Consider the following 23,222-nt stretch of genomic DNA (forward strand, 5'->3'; position numbering starts at 1 on the left):
CTAGACAGAAGCAACCTTGAAAACCACAAGGCCACCAAAACAGTAATGATCAAATGCTAAATCCCGTACCCCACTTAGCTATAAATACATTAAACTTCTTATTTCCTTCCTATAAATTCATTTTTTGCTCACTCTATTTAAAATTTGAAATGAAAAGCGTAGTTTGGTTTAATTTATGTTATGTGCACACTTCTCCCTCCCCGCCCCCCCAAATAGATATATATTATTTTGCTTTATTTCATGTAGCAGTTCTGTGGTCTACCTAGAATACAGAAGGAACTTATCTATTGAAAACACTAATTGTGGGTAGAAAACTGCTATTTCCTCTTTGTGGATGGATGTAGAACAATTTTTTTGCAAAAGTCACACAAAGCCAAAGCTGCAGCGTGTTCTCTCTGCATATGTTCACATTTGTGTCCAAAGCAATACACAGTCCAACGAAGGCTCTGACTCACGGACCAGACAACAAGACTTGCTTTGCACATTTTGCAGTGTTTGAAAACACTCAAACACTGTTTCTGCCTCTAGCTTTCACACACATTTAAGTGCTCTGTGTGTTGCAAAATAAACTTTGCAAAAGCGTGCAAGAACATAAACAGTTCCTGTGATTTTAAACAGGAATGAGCAGGCATGTAACTAACTCACATGTAGCACTACACTGCAACAAAGCACGGCCTCCAGAGAATCACAGTAGGGCTGAGGCTTTGCACCTCCCTTCGGTTATTTACAGTCATTGAGATCCCCCTGAGCCTCCTCTTTTCCAGGCTGAGCAGTCCCAGATCTCCTGCGCTCTCCTCATAGGAGAAAACCTTAACCAGCTGAAGAGCAGAAAAGTTAGCTAGTCAAGAATCTTAAAAATTAGACTGATTTTTAAAATACTCCTTTTTTTTTTCTGTAGATGTCTTTGCAAAACAGTTGAGGACAAACACGCAAAACTGAATGTTTCATTTTATAGGTACTAGCTGCAGCTACAGTCTGCTCCTGTGCCAAGCAAAATCTATGGAAATAACATTTAATCCAATGTTTTCTAGAAGATGACACTGAAACTCTTATGTTTTTATGTTCTTTCCACAATGTAATACATTTAAAATGCTATGAAGTACTTTATCTATACCATATAAGGTATGAAATCCAAGGTCACAAGCAAAGAAAGACGTGCAGAAATCTTGACCTACCCACATCTGCTGGAACGACGCAAGTTGGTGAGGACTCAAGTGTTCCTAGCGAGTGCTTAAACTCTATCCACAGGGTATATCCAGATAAAAGAAAAATAGGCTGAAATATGCACTCATAAGAATGATTCCTCTGTAAAAGGCATTCTTTCACCTCTGATTCTGGAGGGATACTTGGAAAGTTAGGACAATAAATTTTGCTCCTTAAAAAGAGGAAAAAAAACATTAAGTTAATACACTGCAACAACAAGCTGCTCACGACATCAAAAAAACAGAACTCAGAAGGCAATTAATACAGATGGTGTCACTGGAAACGTGTGATTTTTTTCGATGATAAGTTCAAGATCTGTCCAAACTAAGTCTGCACTGAATGGATAAATAACACTGTGGTGTTACTCCTTAAAGCTCTGGCTCTTAGCCTGAAAAGAACAGCAGGGTGTGGAAGGCTCTCCCCAGTGCAAAATCTTTTGATAACAGACTAACAACGTGAAGAGGTACAAAAAGAAAGGTACGGGCATCTCTAATACTCATGAATCGTGTTACTTGAGTGTTTTTCCTTAACAACGCAGCCCTCCAGCCAGGAATATGCCTTTTCAGACACCACCTAATGTCCAGGGCAAAGTGGCCCAAACAGATTTGCACAGGGAAGTCTCCAGGAGACTGAAATCCCACATGAGTATCAATGCTAGAGGGTGGTATTAAAATCCCACATGTGGTCGGTATCACATCTGGCCACAGAAGAGGAGACCTGGACTCTGGACAAAACGGCAGTGACACCTTATCTGAGGTGGGAAAGCAAGTTTCCAAATTTCTCCTAAGCTTGGGCACAGCTCAGACTTGCGGTAAGAGTGGCCAGATCGGGTATTAGCTATTCAGCCGGACCACAAAAGTTAAGACTTAGCTGAATCCTTCCTCTTCCTGTCAACATAGCTAATACTGATTAAACAGTTGTCTGGAGCTTTGAAGGTTTCGTTTAGCATTCTGTTTTTCTAGGATGATCATTTCTGCGCTGTTGCTGTTGGCAGCACTGACTGCAGAGGAAGACGCAGTTACAAGCCAACGAAAACAAAACACCAACATGCAAAGCTAGCACACCACATTATTACAGAGCATGGGGTTTCATCTGTGAAATGTAATCACATCAGTAAGAAGAATAGCTGTGTGCTCTTGGAAAATCTGATGCGTCTGATGTCAGTGCAACATTTAATTTCTAACCTTTATCCTGAAGACTTGCCTATGTCTAACAAAACACTCGCAACTCCAGTATATTTATCCTTGCCTCCTATAATCAAGCTTGGACAATTTAAAAAAAATGACCATTTTAGCACATCTCACCCTAGTAAACGTTCATTTTGTATCTTTGTTCACAATATACAATAGAATGCTATGCAAATGATGATGCTGTTTTCATAGCTATAAATCTTTAAAAGTCCTATCCTGAAACTTTTTGGTAGTCATTACATTCATGTGGGTTCCCCATGAACTTCATTTGTTTATTTATTTGATCTTTCAGACCTTAGTATTAACAAAGCAGAACCAGACACAAACAAAACTCAGAAAAACCCCAAACAACCAAAACAAAGCAACCCAACAGACGGAAGGAAATATCATATTAAATACTAGCATTTGGCAAGCATTTTCAGTTGTATTACTGTTCAGTGTTTCATCAGGCATGAACACTGCAGCAAATGGACAGGTTATCATGTAGCATTCAAAAAAAAAAAACCACACCTTTTTTAGCTAAACCTGAACAATGAAGAAGTGGGAATAAAAGACATGGCAAGAGCAGCACAGTGTTTATTTCAGGCTCCCTGCCCAGCAGTGCACTCATTACATTCATATTTGTGAAGACAGTCAAAACAAAACCTACCTTACTAGTCAGTCAGTCACTAATCCTGCCCTAAAAGTCTCCACATGAAATCTCAACCATTCCAGTTATTGCTTTAGTCCACAAAATCCTGAGAAATATTTATCGTGGTACGATAATATTTCAGAAATTAAACCCACCTTCATTAGCAAAGACAGTCCAGCTTTCCAAAGGATTAGGCTCTGAGGACTGATTTAAGCCTATTTTGGCAAAACTTTTGCATAACTAGTCCAGCAAAGAGTCCAGTAAAACAAAAGATTATTCCTCAGGACGGGCTGTCTGTCTATCTTGTTTGTATAAATACTAGCATGGTTCTAGGAAAACTCTCAAACTCAATGTGTTAGTATCTCACAGGGATTCTTTTTATTTCACGGTAAAGCAATACTTTCACAGGCACTAATTGTATGAATGAAGATTATTATATCACTGATTTAATAATCATTTTTGTCTTTTTTAAATTTTTTTTTCTGCAACCCACCCCAGTTTTCTTGTGTGTCCAAAAGACAAAAAAAAAAAAAATTAAAGCTCCAAGGAGCTAAGAAGGAACCTGTAGAGGTTATAAGAACTGCTTTGTTAATGTAGGGGCATGGACAAGAAGAAACGTTAGCTGCAGAGTAGAACAGATGCCTAAAGGCAAAGAAACAGATGTAACATTAGCTGTCTACAAAACATTGCCTTGAGCTTACTCAGTCTTCTCTTTGTAGAGTAAGAAATCTCCTTCCTAGTCCTTTAACTACTCTTAGTCCTTAAAAAAACAAGGTGGAAAGCTCAGAAAAACAGAGGATCTCAACAGGAGGCCTGTTTCACAGTTTTAGAAACATTTGTTCAAACATTTCTCAAGAAAAGCTGACATTTTGTGACCCATTATGTCGGACTGGGTCTGGGAAGATTCCATTGGCATCAGTGGCTTTTTCACTGTCATAGCATCATAAGAATTTGGTCTTGACTTGAAAGTTGCTTTCTATTCAACCATCTGAAAACAAGCAAGGCCAAAATGCCCGAGCAAGACCATGAAAAGTAAAAATTGCTCTAGCCACCAAAAACACCACCTTCATAAAGCAACAGTCCCTTTAGGAACCAAGTTTATCTCCAACTAAGTTAGTTTTGTTTTGTTTTCATCTGGAATGAAATACATGCTGTTCCTCTATGTTTATGTACTATCTACAAGTAGAAAAAAAAAGTTCTAGAAAACTTGATGATGAAGTGGAGACATCAAGAGGTCTGAAGTCCAACCCCCAGTATAGAGCAGGGTTAAAGTCAAAGCCTGATGAAGCTGCCCAAGGTCCTGTCCAGTTGAGGTCTGAAGATCTCCAAGGACAGAGATGCTAGAGCCAGTCTGGGTTAGTGCTCAGTGCTCCGTCACTCTCACTAGGAGGTGGGGTTTTTTGTTTGGTCGTTTTGCTTTGTTTTTTAATTATTTCCTTACAGTTTTTGGAAATAAGCAACTAGAAGATTTTCCTAACTGATACCTGCAAACATATCCACTTTAAGAGCCAGATGAACTTACATCCAGTCATCTAATGCAAGCAGAAAGGAAGACTGGCTCGAAAGAAAAATAAAAGCTTAAAAAGCATATTAGTTCAATTAGATTCAGGCCTGCTGTCACAACTGAGCTGTTTAATATTTGTGTTCTACTTTTAAACTGTATTTACAGAACTGGCTTCTGAATTGCACCTACAAGTTTCACAAATGCTAAAAAAAAAAACAGGTAAATAAAATCCACATTACATGCTCAGATATCTACAGTCCCTGTTCTGCACGTGTGGTTGATGCCTCTGGAGTCCCAGCTAAGGAAAAATCCAGCTTACAGAAACTGCACATTTCATAATTACAACTATTCAGAATTCTTTGCTGTTAAAGTATTTCCAGGGTGGCACTTTCCAAACAAAGAGTGCATTTAAAGCTATACACACCTGTAGTATCTTAACTGCAAGGAACTCCCCACGAGCAAAGTGTTTGGGTTTGTGGACCATCTGCAAGTCATTTTAGTTAAGTACCCATCAGTTTCACATTTGATATTGATATTCACATCTAATTAAAAACACATTAAATGTTTATTAATAAAGATATAATTCTTTATACATAAAACATGCATTACAAGACATAACTACTGGATAAAAGCTAAGTAGAGTTTAAGACTGAAATATTCTAACCTTACTATTAAAATGCACCAAAATTATAATTGTAAATCATCTGGAATCTTACCTACTACATATAATTCAGCGTATCTATGATGACATTCCCTATTTTGATGACAACAGTACAATGCGTTATAGAAGAAATTTCCTCTAGGTTTTGTTGCTTTCAAGTTGAAAAGAGTAACTTTGCTTACGCGATCATTCACAAGCGTATACTGACTTTCTGGGATTTCTTCTGCTAAATTCAGCCACCAAACAATCTTCCTTGACAATACATTCTTGTTTTTGTTTTTATAGATGCAATGAAATGAAACATTAGAACCAACACTGGTCAGTATCTTAGAAGGGAAGTACAAGACTTCAGCTACAAGGAAGGAAAAAAGTCCATTGAGATCAGAATCAGAACAACAACAAAACATATGTCAATAGAAAATCTTTATTATCCAGTTGTATTTCTAAATCACCTACTTCTTCCAGCTTGATTATTATTAATCGTTACAGGGCAGAGGAGCAGAAATAGGCCGTTGACTGTCTCCTCCTACAACTGATGTCTGTAAATTCTGATAAAAATAATCTTTAATATCCCTAGGCAAACAGGAATTAAATGAGCAGAAAATCACTGGGGAGTAGAGTGAAAAACAATGCACAGCAGCATAAGTGAAACAGAGTCATATAGGCTTCTGTAAATTTAATCTTGGGAAACTAGATCAACACTGCTACTTCATACTCAGCCCACTTTTTTTTTAAGGCATCAGGTCCAACTAAATGAGTGTGTTTATCCACTTTTGAAAAATCATCTTATTTGAATGCTGCAAGAAGTACTTGGAGCCTAGAAAGAGTTAGCCTCTGCAGCACAACTCACCAGTGCATACACCACAGATGTTAAAATTGTAAAATTGTCCTCAGGTAGAAGTGAGAGAAAATCCAATTGAGTGAAGAGCAGTGTTTAGGTTTAAAAGAAATATATATCCAACTCTCTGAACCGTGAAAGGATGTCGAAGGCATATGCTAGCTGAACCATGACTGTAATACTGGAACATAGGCTTTGAGAGATTTGCGATTCAGAAGCACAGAAAAATCAAGCTTTCCAATAGTTAGTAATCCTGCTCCTATTAAAGTCACCAGGAGATTAATCTCTAAAAAAATGCTTTACAATCTGAACAACATAGTTGATACCAAATGGTAGCAGTGATTCAATAAGCAATTCACCTAGGCATAAAGACACTGATTTTGCAAAGCACGTACACATGCATAAGCTCAGCCTCCATCAGTCAAGTACTTTGGGAAGCTGCATGTGTTATACACTGGCTGAAAATGAACAGTTTGTCCAAGAGAGACCCAAAGCCAGCACCGAACTCCTTAACTGGCCAGGTTTGCTTTTTGCAGTTCAGGAACCACCTCAGATATTTTTAGCTTTTTTCCAAAACACAGGCCCTCTTAGATAGCAGAGGAGACCTAAAATGCTGTCATTGTCAGAGACTTTCTCGTTAAATATAAATCAGAACATGAAACTAGTCAGCTGTACAAACATGTAACTGCTTGATTTCAGCATATACTCTTCTGGCAGTAATGTGCACACCTGAATTCAAGGCAGCATTCCTATTAACAACTACCAGCTGTGCTGCACACTCCACTGTTCTTCCACTGGCTCATCCCAACATTGGCCATTGGGAAAATATGTCAATTTGAGCCTCCTGCAGTGAAGAAATTACTCTCTCTACGCTGAATTAGGCTTATCACAATGGGGTTATTTTGCTGATGAGATGTATGTTTAATACAATTGCATATCCCATAACAGGATTACAAAAAATAAATAAATCTAACAGTATCTACCTCTTTTACATACATATTTGTTTCTCAACACGCTCAGAAACCTCTTCTGAAAATAAGAGTGTATGTGTACATGAGAGAACATTACTCTGTTTTGCCTACAGCTACCAGGTGTACACGTATGCACCTAGATACCAAAATGGGTTACATTAAATCTACAAACCCTAATCTGTATTCTGCACTTTTACTTCAGCTACAGAGCCTCGTGCTAAACTAAAAGTTAGAGGAAGCATTAGGAGAAAGTTTTTTTTTTTTTTAAATTGAGTAGAAGTTAAACACTGCTGTCTTTTGAAATGGAAAAGCCCTTAGAAAAAGAGCTTCTGGGTCTGAACAGGTGCTTGGTGAGCAAGCAACAGGGCACCCATGGAGGTGTCATGAAGCTGACTGTGCAGTCTCCATGTATTAATCATTCCATAAAAATTTTGTGCCAAGCAAAGAGTAGGATCTCAGGTAAAGTTATGTCGGAAGAAATGCAGCAGGTTAAAGAGTTTCCAGAGGAGTTTTCAGCCCAAATCATGCACATAGTGTAGTGCACGTCCCTGGATAACATACTCACATATAGTGATTCCACAAAACAAAACAAACTGGAAAATCTATCGTATTCTGAAAGCCTACTTACTACGCAGGGTGGCTGCACATGACCTACCTCCCAATTTCAGATTATATGGTGTGCTCCAGTCACTCCAGAACCCTGGACCATAACGATTCTTGCACCGCACTTGAGCGAAATAGGAGGAATCGAGCAGCGGATTGTCTATGGCCAGCGAGGTGTTTAAAGCAACTTGAACCACCTAGTGGATTATCAGAAGCCATTACTACCACATAATAATTTAGGAAAAAGAAAGGGAAAAGCAGAGGGACAGAGCTGAGCTGACTCACCTGCCAGCCGTTTTGACCTGCGTTTCCAGAGATGTTCACTTCGTACTGGAGGGGAAATGGCATCAGCACGGGGTCAGACCAGCAGATCTTCACTTCACCTTTCTCTGTCATTTCTAGATGCAGGTTCAGAGGAGGTTCAGGCTTTACTGCGGACAAATTATTTGACAAGTTTACAACTAACCTCACTGCCTGTGACTGCTCGCTGTAATGATTTACCAATTCTGAAATTTCTTTTCTTTAAGTTCAGTTTTCAAGAGTTGCTCTACAGATAACGTGTGACAGAGCAATGTCATGTAATATTACTGGGACGTGTACTCCTACAGCTCCCCGGGGTTCACTGAGTAAGAGCCTGCACCTAGCAATACTGGGCTAGATACGAAGTGGCCACTCTTTGATTTCTTTGCTCAAGTCACCTCATTCAGGTGGTATTACTGGAACCTGACTCAGTTTACTGTACTGAAAATAATAGTAGTTGTTCAAATTCAGTATACTAAGTCAGAACTTTTTTTTTTATTACTCCTCCATATCCTCTATACCATCTCAGTGCAATTAACTTACTAAGGACCTGCAGAAATGACTGATGTGGGTGGAGGCTCATATCTTTTAAAACAAAAAAGTCGTAACTTTTACATCACACTTTTGTGCATCTTACAATATAAATCGTTTTCTCATTCTGCTGCCACCTGTTCTACTGATATATTACCTAAGTATTCAGATTTTCACTTTCCAACTATTTTTTTAACTCAGCTAAATCTTGGTGAAGCACATTCCAATATTATGCATTTTTCAAATATACTTCACTAAGCAGAACAATTTAATAACATCATTTTTAAACACTGGCAGGCTTGACTCTGAATTTTTAATTTTTTCCTGTGGCATTACTTAAAAGCAACATGATATATATGCAACCTCTCACCTTCAAAACTATCCCACCCAGAGACTTTTAGCTTTCTCTCTGCAAAGCACATCAGTTAGAAAGAAGTTTATAAAAATTCTACTTTTTCCCCCTCAGCTGACAGTGCCTACCTTTTTGAACTTTGCCAAGATCTGTAATAACTGTGCATACTGGAGAGCAACACCTATCAAATTCATTATGTCAGTAGGGTTTTCACTTGATTAAATATTATAGGACTGTTTTTCAACTTGGAAAGTGCTGGAATTGTACGTGTAAGGAAGAAAGCATCAGAACAACAGAGCTGCTTGAGAGAAGAGAGAGTCTTAACTGCAAAGTAAGATCAAGAACAGTTTTTTTTCTTCCTCACTTTTTAATTTAAGTCCTCAGCAACACAGAAAGTTAACCTCCACCACTGCCCCAAACTCAGGCACAAAGAGGCCCCAATTAGAAATAAAAGCTCAAGTATGTTGAAGGTTGTTGTCCTTACTGACTGTGGTTTTGTACTAGACCTTCAACGTGAGTTAGACAGCTAAGAAATGTGTACGGCACCATCCTGAACAATTGAGACAGCACCAGCAAGTCTTTTCCTGTTCTGCCTGTGCACTCCTTCTCCACAAAAGACATCCTGCTCCCCACTAAAAAAAAAAAAACATTTAAAATGTAGGTAATGCTTACCGATGTCTATGGGCTTGACTGCCATCAAAGGTGACCAAAGAGGTGTTACCCCAGTCACAATCTTCAGCCACATGATGTAGGTGTAGTTGAGTCTTGGAGATGGCACGCAGCATTCACACTTGCCGTACTCACTGCAGCCACACCGAGCAGCCACGGCAGCCCCCTTTAGAGAGCTCGTAGACGCATCTCCCAGCGGCAGATCCGATCTACAAAGTAAAACAAACAAACAGAACAACAACAAAAAAATGGATTTTTTTCTCAACGCTATTTCAATAGAGGAGATTTATCCTCTGGGTAAAGTTTATTTAAAAAAAAAAAAACACCTGTAATGAAAAAAGTTAAAAAGACAGTAATTGTAACTAATTGTGTTTGCTTTGCTGTTTCTCCCTTTTTAAATGGTTTAAAGCAGTTAAGATGATTTAATGAAAAGTATTCCTAAGGACTGACCTTAAAACAAATGCATTACCATACTAGATGAGACCTGTAGTTCAGTCAGACTAGTTTCCAAATCCCGGTGGTAACCATTACTAGATACTCCTTGAGCACACAAAGTTAGTCACCCTACCCTGGACTAAATGCAGCTCTCTGCCACTCCCATAGAGATTTCATTTGAAATCCTACTTGTGGGGCACCAAAATAAAATCTAAACAAATGTAATGTTCATTCTAGCTTCTGCTACCATTAAACATTAAACGTCTTTCACCCCTTCGTGACAGAATTACCAAGGTCTCACTTGTACACTGAAGGCTTCTCCAACACCTCGCTGCCTCTCCAGGCAACTATGCAAAGCAAAGGAAAATTCTAAGCCACTTTACCAGATGCACTCCCAGGGGGAGATAGCCAGATACTGAGAAAGAAGGTAATGACCTCTGCATTTCAGCGAGCTGGCAAGACACAGGGACCACCTCACAACACCGAGTTTGGGATAAGAGTGGATCAGCGGATGACAGCTTTCTGAGGGGCCCCCACATCACCTCATTCCAAATTGCTAAGCCAGGACTAAACACGCGAGTCTCGATTACAAGCAGAACAACAGAAAGCCAAAGTATTTTGGAGCACAGCTACAGCGAGGGATTGCACGAGCCGCCTGTCATCTCCAGTTTGGCTGCAGACGGATCCAGCCACAGAATAACCATTGTTCCCAAACTGCAAATACTAACTGTAGAGGAGTTCATGCTTATACAGCCCTCAGAAGTTCAGGAGAGGTCAGCGTCCTCATTCAGTAGGGTGAGAGGAGGAACTCTGGATAAACTTAAAACAAAGCAACAGGCTGTTAAAAAATGGAGTTTCCTATGAGACTTGCAGCACACAGAGAGCTATAAATCCTAGTTCAGGAAGCACTTCACATCTCACAACAGTAGCCACATCCAACTTGTTGTGGGGGGGAGGCAAGGCAGAGGGCTTAGCAAATACACAAGTGCATATTGCTGTCCTCATTCACTTCTATAGCGCTGGCTGGGGAATCAGAGAGATTTGCCTTGGCACTGAGGGATGAGCAAAAAAAAAAGACAGGTACTAAACACACCGACTCTTGTGAATGGATTATAAGTGCCCACCTCTGACATTCACGAGAAAACTAAAGAACTGAAGTTAAGCTTTCCACAGCTTACAGAGAAGGGAAGGAAAACGTGCAAAGGCGATGTGAGATGTGACTAAGATGGAAACAAGTGGCTAAAGCACAAGACACAACAGGAGAAAAAAATGTAATAATGCTTGCCCTGAGCCACAGCATAATTAACATGGGCATATGTCCAACGCCTGCTTTTCTCTTCTACTCCAAGCGTCGTTTTCAGTTGTGCAGGGACAGTTCTTTTAGTCAACACATTAAGTTAAGGCCTCCCAGATGTTTTCACACATACTTCAGAAAGTGTTGATATTTTTGCTAAATTAATCTGTGGCCCTGTACTGAATTTTTAGACTTTAAATGAGAAGCTGAAAAATCTCTCTCCAGAAGTTCAAATTATTTCTTGCAACTGGAACATCTGACTGAAAACAAAGGGTCAGAATTGTTTTAGAAGAGATACAAGAAATACAATTCTCCTATTTTCAAGAAAGGTACAACAGCACGTTTGGGTAGCTACGTTAAGGCCTGCCAGAAGTGAGGTCACCACTGCAACACTGCTTTCAGTATTTCTCTATACCGTGCTTGTGCAAGTGCAATCTTTATTAGGAACTGATGGAGCAAGGCTGTCTGGGGTTCTATGGACTTTCAATAAGTATATATAAACGCACGTGAAATATAGTAGCTCTAGGTCGACACTTCTTTGAACAAGCTGCCCCTTACCATCACAGGACATCTGATGGCTGCCTAGCTCACGGGATGCCAAGTCTCTAAGGAAAGGTTCGTATTCTCCAGCTAAGGAACACTCCACGTATAAATGATGTGCTCAACCGAGGCATCAGGAGGTAAATTGTGTGATTTCTCCTTCAGAACACAGGAGCCTAGGCCCAGAAGTCAAGCAGTGCCCCACAGGTACTGCGAACAGGTCAGAAACACGAGCACACCCCATACATCACCATCCACCGAAAGGGCAAATTATAGGCAGCGCTCAAAATTCAACCGGGAGCATTCATCTGTGTCACTGCAAAAGCATCCCCAAGGCTAAGTGATTTCGGTTAATGTAATTACCATCAAGGTTTGCAGCATTCCTAGAATACATGCAACTGGAAAGATCATTCACTTTTGGGAGACAATTAACCTAATTTGTCTCATTATGTTTCAGAATAATCTTTCTCCTCCCAAAGACACGCTGCCGGGGAAGGTAAGAGCTCCATCACAGCACTGTTTCAGACAGAACAAAACATCTTCTATTCAAAGTAACTTGGTATTACTACAAGCAGGCAAACTGTGGATGTGTAAAAAAAAAATACACACCTCTAATCCTGAAAAACTTAAAACTGCTGAGGACTCGAACTTTGTGATTCTTCTAGGTCATTATTTTCATACATTGCTTGTCTTATATGTGAGAATTCTGGCCTAAGCTCCAGACTCCCAGGGAGTAACACATGCCAGGAATGCATATTTTTAAAACTGGGAATGTTTTCAAGGTATTTTGGCTCATGCAAATAAAATGTTAAGGTATCAGCAAGCCAAGAGGGGAAGCTGTCACCTTAACACAATCTGAAATGCTTTGCTAGCTGTTCCCCCGGAACACAGGGACCCTAAAAGAAAAATATTAATGTTAAGTCCTGGAACTGAAACATGTTCTCTGGTGTCAGGGACTGCACTGCATTTTGCCTTTTCAGCTAAAAGTAATCAAATGCAGAAATGCCACAAGTACTCTAGGGAGCCTTTAGGGCCTCCTCTCATAAATCGCACGATAGTTACTGAATTCCCTTCATAATACAAAGAACCTCTTCATACCAGCTGGGACCTGAATCTGCTGTTCCAGGGATGTTAGCCATACCTAAAAAAATCAATATACAGATTACTATGCTAGGATTACTGGCTGAGATTTTTCTGCTGCAGTTGAGACCGAATGGAACAGAGGTGAAGTCAGATCTGCTTCTCCCACAAACACACACGTAGCGGTATGCCACAAAGCAGAGTGAGGAACACTCAAAGTAGGAACCCACTCAAAATCTGGTTTCAGCTTTAACGCGTGATGCCAATTAAACAACCACACTTATTATCAATTAATAGTGTTGCTTCCTACACTGACTACAGATATAAATTTGTGGTAAGTGGTATCTGTCATCCAGTTCTGTATTTTAAACAGAAGTTGTCACCTGCAAATTCAGCACGGCCAACTACTTATACTTAGCTTGTTTCCTGAAGAAATTCAGTCTGCATGTCCACACTATTCCTTCCAACCTACCAATAATGCAGGAGAAAGTGTGGTTTTGGAAGTGGAATCAAATAGATCAATTTACGATCAAATCAGACGGGTTCTGTATCAAAGATGTGCCCACCCCCCAGTCAGGACGATTACCATGTACTGCCATCACATGGAGTATTTATGACGGTGACAACTACGCAGGTGAGCGCCGCTCAGCAGCACCGGTGTGATCACAGCAACATTTAATACAATGCCAAGTCACATAATTACTTTGAGAGAACATTATGGTCAAAAGCATCAAAAAGGCAGAACCAAGATCACAGCTTTAGAATTAAGCAAGTGTAAAAGCAAAGATATTTTAGCAAGTCCATAGGGATGTCACTAAAGCATTTCAAGAAGCACAGAAAGAACAGAGGAGAGGGGCCCTCCAAGCTTATCGTTTCTCATTCAAAAATAGAACCACATGCTTTCCTCTGCGCTGCCTTTGGTTACTTTGAGATAAGGCAAGGTATAAACTGCATCATCTGCTTGTAAAGCTAATGCTACTAATGTGCTGCAAGCCTGGGAGACTAATGCTGATGTTTTTGAAAATGCTTTCGGATTTCTAATGCCAACAGTGAGAAATTTAAGTCTGTACTTACACAGCATATAAAAGATTAACCTTCAAATCAGGTCCCAAGTGTAGCTTCAAAAACCGGAGGCTACAAACTAACAGATCCAGCGTGCCTTTAATCCAACATTCAATGTTCCAATTTGAATCTAAACAAAAGGAAGAGAGAAACATTTCTGAACTATATTAAAAGCAAAGAACAACTGAAGAGCCAGAGTACAATTCCCTAAAAAAGAGACAAGTAACAGATACTCGTGAAGGCAAGGCTGGACCCCACATATGCAAATGTGTATAAATAGTCCTTTTTTGAACTGGGGACCAGTATACAACCTTAAACACAGAAAAGGCTAACCACTCGTACGGTAACAGCCTGCTGCATTCTGATTATTAGAGAAGGAATATATTTTACATAGCCAGAGGGACGAGGCAACAAGGCAAAGTAAGACATGAAGCTGCTGCTGCTTGAAGATTTTGCTGCTAACACGTACAGCCTCTGTGTGGCTGCACTGTATACACTCTGTTCACACATGCAGTTGTACAGCATATACAACTGCAGCACATTTCATGTGGCAGTCTTTAGAGATTTTTTTTCCCATGGGACAACACTTATAAAACAGAATTCTACTCTGCCTAAGTCAGCAGACCACCAGGTCCCTATGTTGCTTGCATAGTGTGGTTTACAGAAGGAGAAAGACAGTCTAGGAAAAGTAATTCCATCAAATCCATGTACAGATATTTACTAAGACACAGCAATTTAGTCAGGGAAGATGGCACTTGCTGTCCTCCTCCCATCTCCTCCATCCTGAAGGAGTTTAAGGCCCACATCCACCAAAAAAAAAAAAAAATCAAACTCTTTTCCACAGCATCTAAACACCTGTGAAGATCTGGGCTTGCGTCCTCATAAGCAGTGCTACCTGTTCAAAGGGAAAAAAAATAGTTGTCTTTCTACAGAAATGCCGAATGAAGTATGTGCTATTACCATGTTCTTTTGCCTTCCACTGCAGTCTTCTGATATATTATACTATGCTGTTTGCTCTGGATAAAAATTAATACCCATTAAAACAAACAACAAAAAGCTACTAAAAACCCGAAACACAACAACCTTTTTTTTGGAGAACAACTAACTTACCATGCCTTTGACTGAAAAACCTACCTCTTTCCTGAGAAGCAGAGATGCTTATTTCTGAAGGAATAAACATCCTTGGCTGCATGCTTGCTCTGTACAAAGAACAATCGATGTTGTTATCACTCCAAAGGCAACACAGAAAACTTTCTTCATTCATTAGCAAGGGAGGGTTGGTTTCAGCAGCTCCACGCTCTCTCCTCAAACCAGACCAGCTCTCTACAACTCCAGCAGAGAAAGGACTCAAAACTGTCTCATTCAGCAACATACAGGGTAATGTGAAGTTCCTGGGAAGAATCTGATGGACCATACAACGGGCAACTGCTGCGTGAATGAAGTCTGCAAATAAAAAGACAAAGGAAAAGATACCAAAAATAAAGGTAAAAGTTCTTATCACTTGACAATGAAGGGAGTGGCTGACGTTATACAGAAAGACTTTCATTACAGAAGAAAAAATATCAAATCAATCCCAGGGGCTTATCTCCTCTGAGCTGGAAAGAAAAATTTTGAAAACCATCCCCCAGGAACTGGTGTCACAACTGCCAAATGCCAGCTTCCTCTCCCAAAGTCACTACAACGAACATTTTGTTTTCTCAACTTCTTCAAATAGGTCAAGATCAAGACTGTAGGGGAAGCATCACTTTGGGGTAAACTGGCTTCTATTAATTCAAGATACGCCACATCCTAATTCTAAATTCACACACTTTGCTGGGACTTTTGCAATCCATCTCTTAATAACATGGTGCCATTACTGCAGCAAAAAATAATCCCACTGTAAATGTAACACAGTCACGTTGTAACTGTTAAATTCCACAGAACAGTATTACCAGAAGATACGACTGGACGCAACTATGCAACGCCAGAGCATTATCTGGGAAATGAGATGTAGGAAAAAAATGGTCACAGAATCAACGATCTTTCCATCAGACTTAGATTCTTCAAAATAAAAGCGCTCCGACCGCAGCCGTAGCTCTTGTTGGTAAGCCATGGCTTGAATTACGCTAACAGTGATTTTGAGAGTGATGAACGTATCGCTTTTGGAAACAGCTTACTGTAAAACACTGAATGAATTCCAAAGATTAAAGCTCCAGTTACAGAAAGGCGTGAGGGTGATTTGCGCACTTCTTTGCTTTTAGCTTTCCACTCAGTTAGGGCATAAATATTTTAAAACTCTCATTAGATAGAAATTAATTCATACTCTATGCCTTGCAACATCTAAAATAATAATAAAAATTTTTCTCTAGCACTGTTCGATTAATAGTGCATAAGCTTAATGTAAAAATACAAAATGAAAGGTTTTTAAAAGTAGATGCACGCTACATTAAAAGCGGACACCATGTCACTACGCAGTGCGTTGAAGTGATTCGTTTTGTCTTTACATGGATTTTGTAATGCCAGGCTCCTGAAGGGTTCTGCTCTTTTCTCCTCTCTCATTTAAAAGAGTTTGTGCCTCTGTAAATATCAGCTTCATTAGGCTCCCTGGCACCATGTGGAGGATTCAGTTGACTGAACAGACTATTAGTCCAAAATACATGATTAAAAGAAGAACAAATGAGTGACGTGACTGCCTACGAAGCAGGACAGTTAACCAACATACTGCCCAATTCACGGAGTCAATTGAGGGGTGCGAAGAGATTCCTGCCAAGTCACCTTTCTCCTAAAAAACATACTCTCCCCTCTCTTATCCCACTATCAATACCACAGGATTAATTAAATCCCGTAAATCAAAATGTATGCAGCTAGTTGCCATTTCCAGAGACGTGTTTAAAAATAAAAGAATTACAATACAGAATGTTTAGCATAGGCTTGCTACAGCTCTTAAAGGCCTGATATCACAGCATGCGTTAAGAACACTTCCCTGCTCCAGACGGAACTGTTTCTCTGTGGCACGGACACATGGGAGGCCATCACACATGGATCTGCCTCTCGAGTAGAGGTGTATTTAAGTGCCTGGGTTAAGAGAGCTACAAAGATGCTAACCACTGGTATTTGCTTATTTGGACACAGAGATGGCCAGTCAATAGATGCACTGATTTTCTGTCATTGCAGGCCACCCGTTAGTGACACAACAGCTCTGAAGCCTAATGGAAACCCCCTGAAGCATCCAGGTTTTCTAATGAAAAGGTACACAACATCTTTAGATTACGTAAGGTATTTGAAAGAAGAATTTGTCATCAACACAGTATTTGACACTGTACGTACACTGTCTAATGATTTCTTCATCTTTCATGAAAATAAAAGATACAGATTTTGAAACTAACTTCGTCGGATCATGGTACCTGCTTTCTCCATGAACATTATCATCAAGTCTTTAAGTAGCTCTTTTTTCAATCAAAAAAAAATGAAAGGCAAATACCATCTGTCCCTGAACAGCATACACCAATATTGCTGTGGACATTTCGCAACTAGAAAAACAGCTTATTACATTCGTCAACGTTTACAGTAAATTGAGCACCTTTTAAGAGCATTGTGCACATGAAAGAAAATGTCAGCCACCAAAAAAAGCAAAGCTCAAACTCAAAGTGACACCTTGACTACACTGAACTAAACAGAAACCTTGCGGTTCCAACGGAACCTGGGTTTTCCCATCTGCTTTTGGGCTTGCTAGGCTTGTTCCTTGCTAGGAACAAAACTCGTGTGAACTTCTCATCTTCCCAAATTTTGAGTGAGGCATTCATTTGAATGCATTTTGACCCACCAGATATATTCCATTGATGTATCCTGATCTCACAGATCAACTGCGCTGCTTTTTGGGATAACGTACAAACGCACAGCCCCGAGAGTATCAACATTTCAGCTCTGCACAACGATAAATCAGGACCTTTGCATATACTAGCGGAATATTGTGATAAGATCCTAATGCAGTAATACGACTTGAAACACCACTGCAGAACAGAAATCGGGAGTACTCTTCATTCTAAACAATTCCCAACAGATTTATTTTTAACACTGTTAACTTACCCAACAGCACAGCCGTGGTCAGAATGACTTGCCAATACATCTTGTTTTGAAGAGCCAGTCTGAAAAACATATAGAAAATTAACTGAGAATGATAATTATCATTAGGGTTTCATTACAGTGCACTTCTTTTTCTTTGGTCTTCACACCTTTATAACAGAAAGCAACAACAAAATCAGAATGTCACATAATAAAACTCATTAACATTGCTTAACATATCAATTAAATATCAACGCAGCTTTTCTTACATCCTTAGAGCTATATAGCACCTTATTCCTCCAGGCTGACTGTTGGTCACTTTCTGGGTTTGGTAATCTGAAAGGCACTATGAACCTAAACCATCAAAATGCCCAAGGGGTTCTCAAGTATCTCTTCCCCCAAGAAAAGAAAAAAAAAAGAGTGCAGCATACACAAAAGCACCCAAACATCAGTTTGGTGAAGAGTCTACTAAAGTCTACATTAATGTTTAAATACTTCTCTTTCATTTGAGGTACTTTGTTCTTTTTGATTTTCACACTTTAGCCACACAAATTCTGTTGAAGCCCAAATGTAAGCATTTTTATACTTTAAGAAACAGTTTGACAGACGATATCAGACTAAAACATGCAGAATTTGGTTGCCTCTGTAGTTAACTAGAACTGGATGATCAGTAAAATTTACAGATCGAGTCCGACGGAGAATGTTGTGGCAAGAACTAAGATTCAGGGAGTCCCTCCAAAGGCGTTCTCATTCCTTACATAATTTTGAGAACAATTTCCTCCCTCGATGCTGCCAAGAGAGCCGGTGCCAACGTATGTAATCCCCTGGCCTTTCGGTTTGGGGCAGCACGCACTGCACCACGCGGCGCTGCACGATGATACGTGGTCTCGGGAGCTGCATGGAAGCAAATTGCCGCGGTGGTGGAGGAGCGGGAGGGAAGCAGCAGGGCACTCCCCGCTCTTCTGGCCTGTGCAGAAGGTGAGAAATCCTCGTTGCCTCACCCCGGGCAGAGCCCCAGCAAAGCCACCACGGGGCAGAGGGGCACCAGCACACGGGAACCGGTGGCTGCTAATAAAGCCAAGGGGTTTGGCTGCGGAAAGGAAAGCTGCTCTGTGCCCAGACTACACCCAGAACTATCCCTCCTCTCCCTTAAGTCCCTGCCAGAGACTAACCCGATCATGCAGGGACCCTGACACTGCTTTAAGCCTTGCCCATGGCTTAAAGCGAAGGCGATTTGCTGGGCATGGCTGTCTACCTGCAGCAGCAGAGCTCCGAGCAGGGCAGCCACAGTATTTCCGTAGTGTTGTCTCCCTGCGAGTTCTCTTACTATAAAAGCCCTTGGAAATTCAGGGGGGCTGGAGCCAAGCTGTTCCTTCAGCACACGCTGTCCTCTTTTTGCTCTAAAAAATGAGTCAGTCCCGTCCACTTTTCTCCCCATTCACCCAGGTTATAATCAGACTACCTTTTAAGCTACATTTTGATCAATTAAAGAGGAAAGCTCAAGATTTCAAAGGCAGTGCTCCACAACCCCTACTTCGGAAGAAAATTTGCCTCTCAGCAGAGCTGTTATCAGGCCAGCCTTCCCTGTACATCTGCCATTAGCCAATTTCCTAATAAGCAAGCCATGAAGGCCAGCGGAATTAGACTAGCTACAGCCTTCTATTAGGCCTGCCATTTCACGAAGATACAGGCTGGGATTATTTCCAAAAGCCTATGATGAAAGTTACCTAGTTTTTTCAAAGTTTCTGACTGGAGGAAAAAAAAAAAAAAACAAAGCTTTTAAAACAATTTACTTGGCTTAAACATATGCCATTCCATTATTAAGTCTATGGTTTAATGAAAGCCAGTCCATCTTCCTCTTTTATAGGCGCAACAAAAATTTGCAGTTCATAGCTCAACCACTTCTCAGTAGGAACTGGCAGAGACCGCTTCTGTATGTTGTGCAAGAAAATCAGACCTACACACCAAAGGCTTATAAAGTTATTGGTATGTCATGGACGTTACTGAAAATGTCTTTAGAGCTCTCACTCTGAACACAAGTAAAATATTTCCACCAACAAAAGCTCTGAATGGTCCATAAAGTCACGGCCCATCAGTCGCTCTCCCGTTGCGAGATCCCACACTGAACGAAGCTAAAGCTGCCACCCAGGTACCTTAGCCCTTCTGCTCCTAGATGTTTAAAGAAAAGAACCTCTATTTCAGCAGCCATTCGCATTTCACTGTACTATTTCAAAGCAGAACGTGCAGCATCAGTGAAACACCATCTCTCACTTGTCCCCGGATGCAAGAAGGCAATACCTCGCACAGACTGAAAGGAAAGCAACCGCAGATGCCCAGGACCACGAACGCTTCAAAGAAGAAAGCTGTAGTTATGCAGCCTCCTGAAGATAACAGCATCTTCACTTCCTGCTGCCATATAAGCATCCAGATAGAGAAATCAAAGCGATTCTGATATCAGCACCAATTTAACCATAATTAACAATGTTTGGGCCAGAAGTCAAAAACATAGCTCAGACCACTTCAAGACGTTTTCTTTTTCTCTTGCATCGACGTAAGCGGATACCACAAAGCTGTTGCTTTTAACCTCTGGTCCCAACAATACGCACAAACAAAAACCAGTGCTGAGCGGGATCAAGAAAGCAACACAAACTACAAGGCATCGGCATGAGCTCCTTTTTGGTCCACTGAGCATCCCTCCTGGATGCTTTCCACAGGGGCTAGGTAAAAAATAGCTACCTGCAGGTAATGCCCAGGACACGACCAATGTCCTACTGGACTGTGCAGGAGTACTAAACACTTTTTCCAGTGAGAATATCGAATTTACCATAAATCCTAACTGCACTGTAAGAACGACAAAAGTTTTACAAGAAGAGTTAAAGGAACTGGAAGTTTAATAAAGGAACATTATGAAACCTTGTAACTACAGCTCTGTCCTGGAGAGAGTTAACACAGCGAGGACAAATGGTTTTGTGCACGGTGGGGGAAGTCTCCACACAAATGGGAAGAATCAGGGCCTGATTTAACACATTGGCCATAAGATGCTGCAACCTGAAACCACCAAGTTTGTTGCTGCGTAGAAGATGACATTTTCTAGTTTCTGACTCTCCCTCTCCATGCTCACTGATGCAGAAAAAACTTCAATTAGGGAGCGTTCAATGGGATTTTTGTCAAGGCAGGAAAACAAAACAGCAAATACAATAAGCGAGGAGTATGATAGTGAATATAAGGTCATCTGCTACAGGTGGGCTGAGAAGTCGCACACTTCACTGGCATACTAGCATGGGAAACAGCTTCAGCACGGCCTGAAACATGGCTGGTGATCCACAAGCGCCTGCTCAGTGGGCTCAGAAAAACATACTGAGAGTTTGCCCGTGCCCTCTGAAGCTGCCCTTTCCCTCTTGCTTTTCCCCGCACAGTTTCTTACCTCGACAGCTTGCACTTCTGCGTGTCTCCCTCCTGAACTACACTCACACCGAAACCAAACCACAAAGTTAACGTGGGAAGAGGACTGCCGTACGAGGAAGGTGTGAGCATCAGCCCAGCCTGGCCGTGAGCGAGCAGCGCGCCCTGACACCACTGATCTCACCCTGAAGCTCTCACCCAGTCTCACAGGAACAGAGGGACGAGACGAGCAAACGCTGCGGGATCAGATCACAGGAACAGAGGGACGAGACGAGCAAACGCTGCGGGATCAGAGCCTCACATAGCAGCGGTTTGTCAGCGAGCAGTCTCAAACCTACAGAGAGTTACAGAAACTCAGCTGCCAGGATCACATATTTTCCCTCCAGTAATGTACCCACACACATATACAGAGTCTGAACGTTTTTTTTTTCCTTTTTCTTACTCCCATCCTCCCAAAAAAAACAACAGCTGCTAGTTAATGGGAAACAGGAACATAACACCGCGAGCATACAAACTGTCCCTGACTTTTGCAAGCTCTCTGCTACAGCTGTTTTTAACTATTCAAAAGCTCTCTATGATGCATACAAATATTTGAGCAGTAATGCCTCCATACAGCACCTTCTGGCCTGCTCTTTATGGGTGCTAAGGGGGTTTCCATTCCTGTGGGGTTCTGACGACACCCGTGATTTGTGGTTAACCCTCCTGGGCACGAATTTCTGTTGTCATTTAGCACAGCAGCAAGCAGCATAAATAAGGAGTTCGGAGCAAATGAAGCGCACAATAGCCATGAAAATTATTTGCATTGAAGTTTTTGCTTTCGGATCCCACCAGAGCTTTAACCGAGGCAAGTGGAGATGCCCACCTCCCCCCAGCAGACGCAGTAAGACCCGCGGCAGAACTACCCTTGTCTCCGGAGGCAGCAGCAGAAATCCCTGCTGAGGTAACAGGCTACAGGTCCGGTGGTGAAACCCAGCAGCAACACATCCCAAACATGCCCTAAACACGCCCCAGACAAACCCTGGAGCGGGTTCTCCCCTCGGCTGTGCTGAGGCTGCCCCCAGTTCGCGACACCCGCGGTGCCCCGACCCAGCTCCCCTCCAGCACCCACCGCAGCGCAGGATCCAGCGGCGGAGCCCTCGCAACACCTCAGCAGAGCCCTCACACCCCGGCAGGGCACACACACCACCTCGGCAGGGCACTCACACCCCGGCAGGGCACTCACGACACCTCAGCAGAGCCCTCACACCCCGGCAGGGCACTCACGACACCTCAGCAGAGCCCTCACACCCCGGTAGGGCACTCACTTTCCCCGCACCCCACCGCCCGGCCCTCAGCGCCGCCCGCCGCCCCGAGCCGTGCCCCGCCGCCCGCCCGCCCGCCCGCCTGCTCCGGGGCTCGGCTCGGCGCCCACCGCGGGTCGGGGCCGGCAGCAGGCGCCTGTCGGACCCGTCCCGACCGCCGCCTCCCCCCGGTTGCGGTCCCTGCCGACGGCTGCCCTCGTGCGTTAATTACCCGTGCGGTAATTAACAGCGGGGGCCCCGCACGCAGCCCGCAGCGGCTCCTGCAGCCTGCGGCACGCCCGTGATTTTAGTGCGGTTTATCCCTCTTCAGGCGCTAAGGCTCAGGGGTGAAAGAGATAAAAGAGCAGAAAGGTCCGGCCGCGGGCTCCGTGCCGCCCGCTCCCGTCACGAACCGCCCCGCGGCTGCCCCAAGCGCCCCGCTCCCGGACCTGCCCCGCTTCGCTCCCGCGGCGCCGGCCCCGGGACCCGCACGGCCCCGCACGGCCCCGCACGGCCCCGCTCTGGGCGCAGGAGCCGCCCCGCCGCGGCCCCGCCTCGCCCTCCCGGCGGCCGGCCCGGCCCCACCTGCCTCCGGCTCCCCGCTCCCGACCCGCCCCGGCCCCGGCCCCGGCCCC

The 23,222-nt window shown here is 42.4% G+C and overlaps 1 protein-coding gene across 13 annotated transcripts in view; it reads right to left on the minus strand.

The window, feature by feature from the left end:
* The window catches only part of LEPR (leptin receptor), a 38,940-nt gene extending 15,776 nt beyond the window's left edge, over positions 1 to 23,164 (minus strand). For 4 of the 13 annotated variants that reach the window (XR_013954580.1, XM_080603350.1, XM_080603351.1 and 1 more), the window contains exons 1-12: positions 21,330 to 21,497; positions 19,161 to 19,305; positions 18,664 to 18,872; positions 17,930 to 17,988; positions 14,999 to 15,307; positions 13,877 to 13,994; positions 9,457 to 9,662; positions 7,887 to 8,032; positions 7,654 to 7,798; positions 5,245 to 5,541; positions 4,953 to 5,070; positions 1,176 to 1,375 (exon numbers count right to left, since the gene is read on the minus strand). Coding sequence is in view for 11 of the 13 variants with exons in the window: in XM_080603350.1 (XP_080459476.1) it covers positions 1,176 to 1,375; positions 4,953 to 5,070; positions 5,245 to 5,541; positions 7,654 to 7,798; positions 7,887 to 8,032; positions 9,457 to 9,662; positions 13,877 to 13,994; positions 14,999 to 15,307; positions 17,930 to 17,988; positions 18,664 to 18,872; positions 19,161 to 19,305; positions 21,330 to 21,439 (2,062 nt within the window). In the remaining 2 variants the exon portion in view is untranslated. The other 9 variants (XR_013954581.1, XM_080603355.1, XM_080603357.1 and 6 more) reach the window with 9 other exon arrangements.
* Positions 23,165 to 23,222: the final 58 nt, after the last annotated feature.

This window comes from Anser brachyrhynchus (assembly GCF_964034855.1).
Source record: "Anser brachyrhynchus genome assembly, chromosome: 8".
NCBI classification, from domain to species: Eukaryota; Metazoa; Chordata; class Aves; order Anseriformes; family Anatidae; genus Anser; species Anser brachyrhynchus.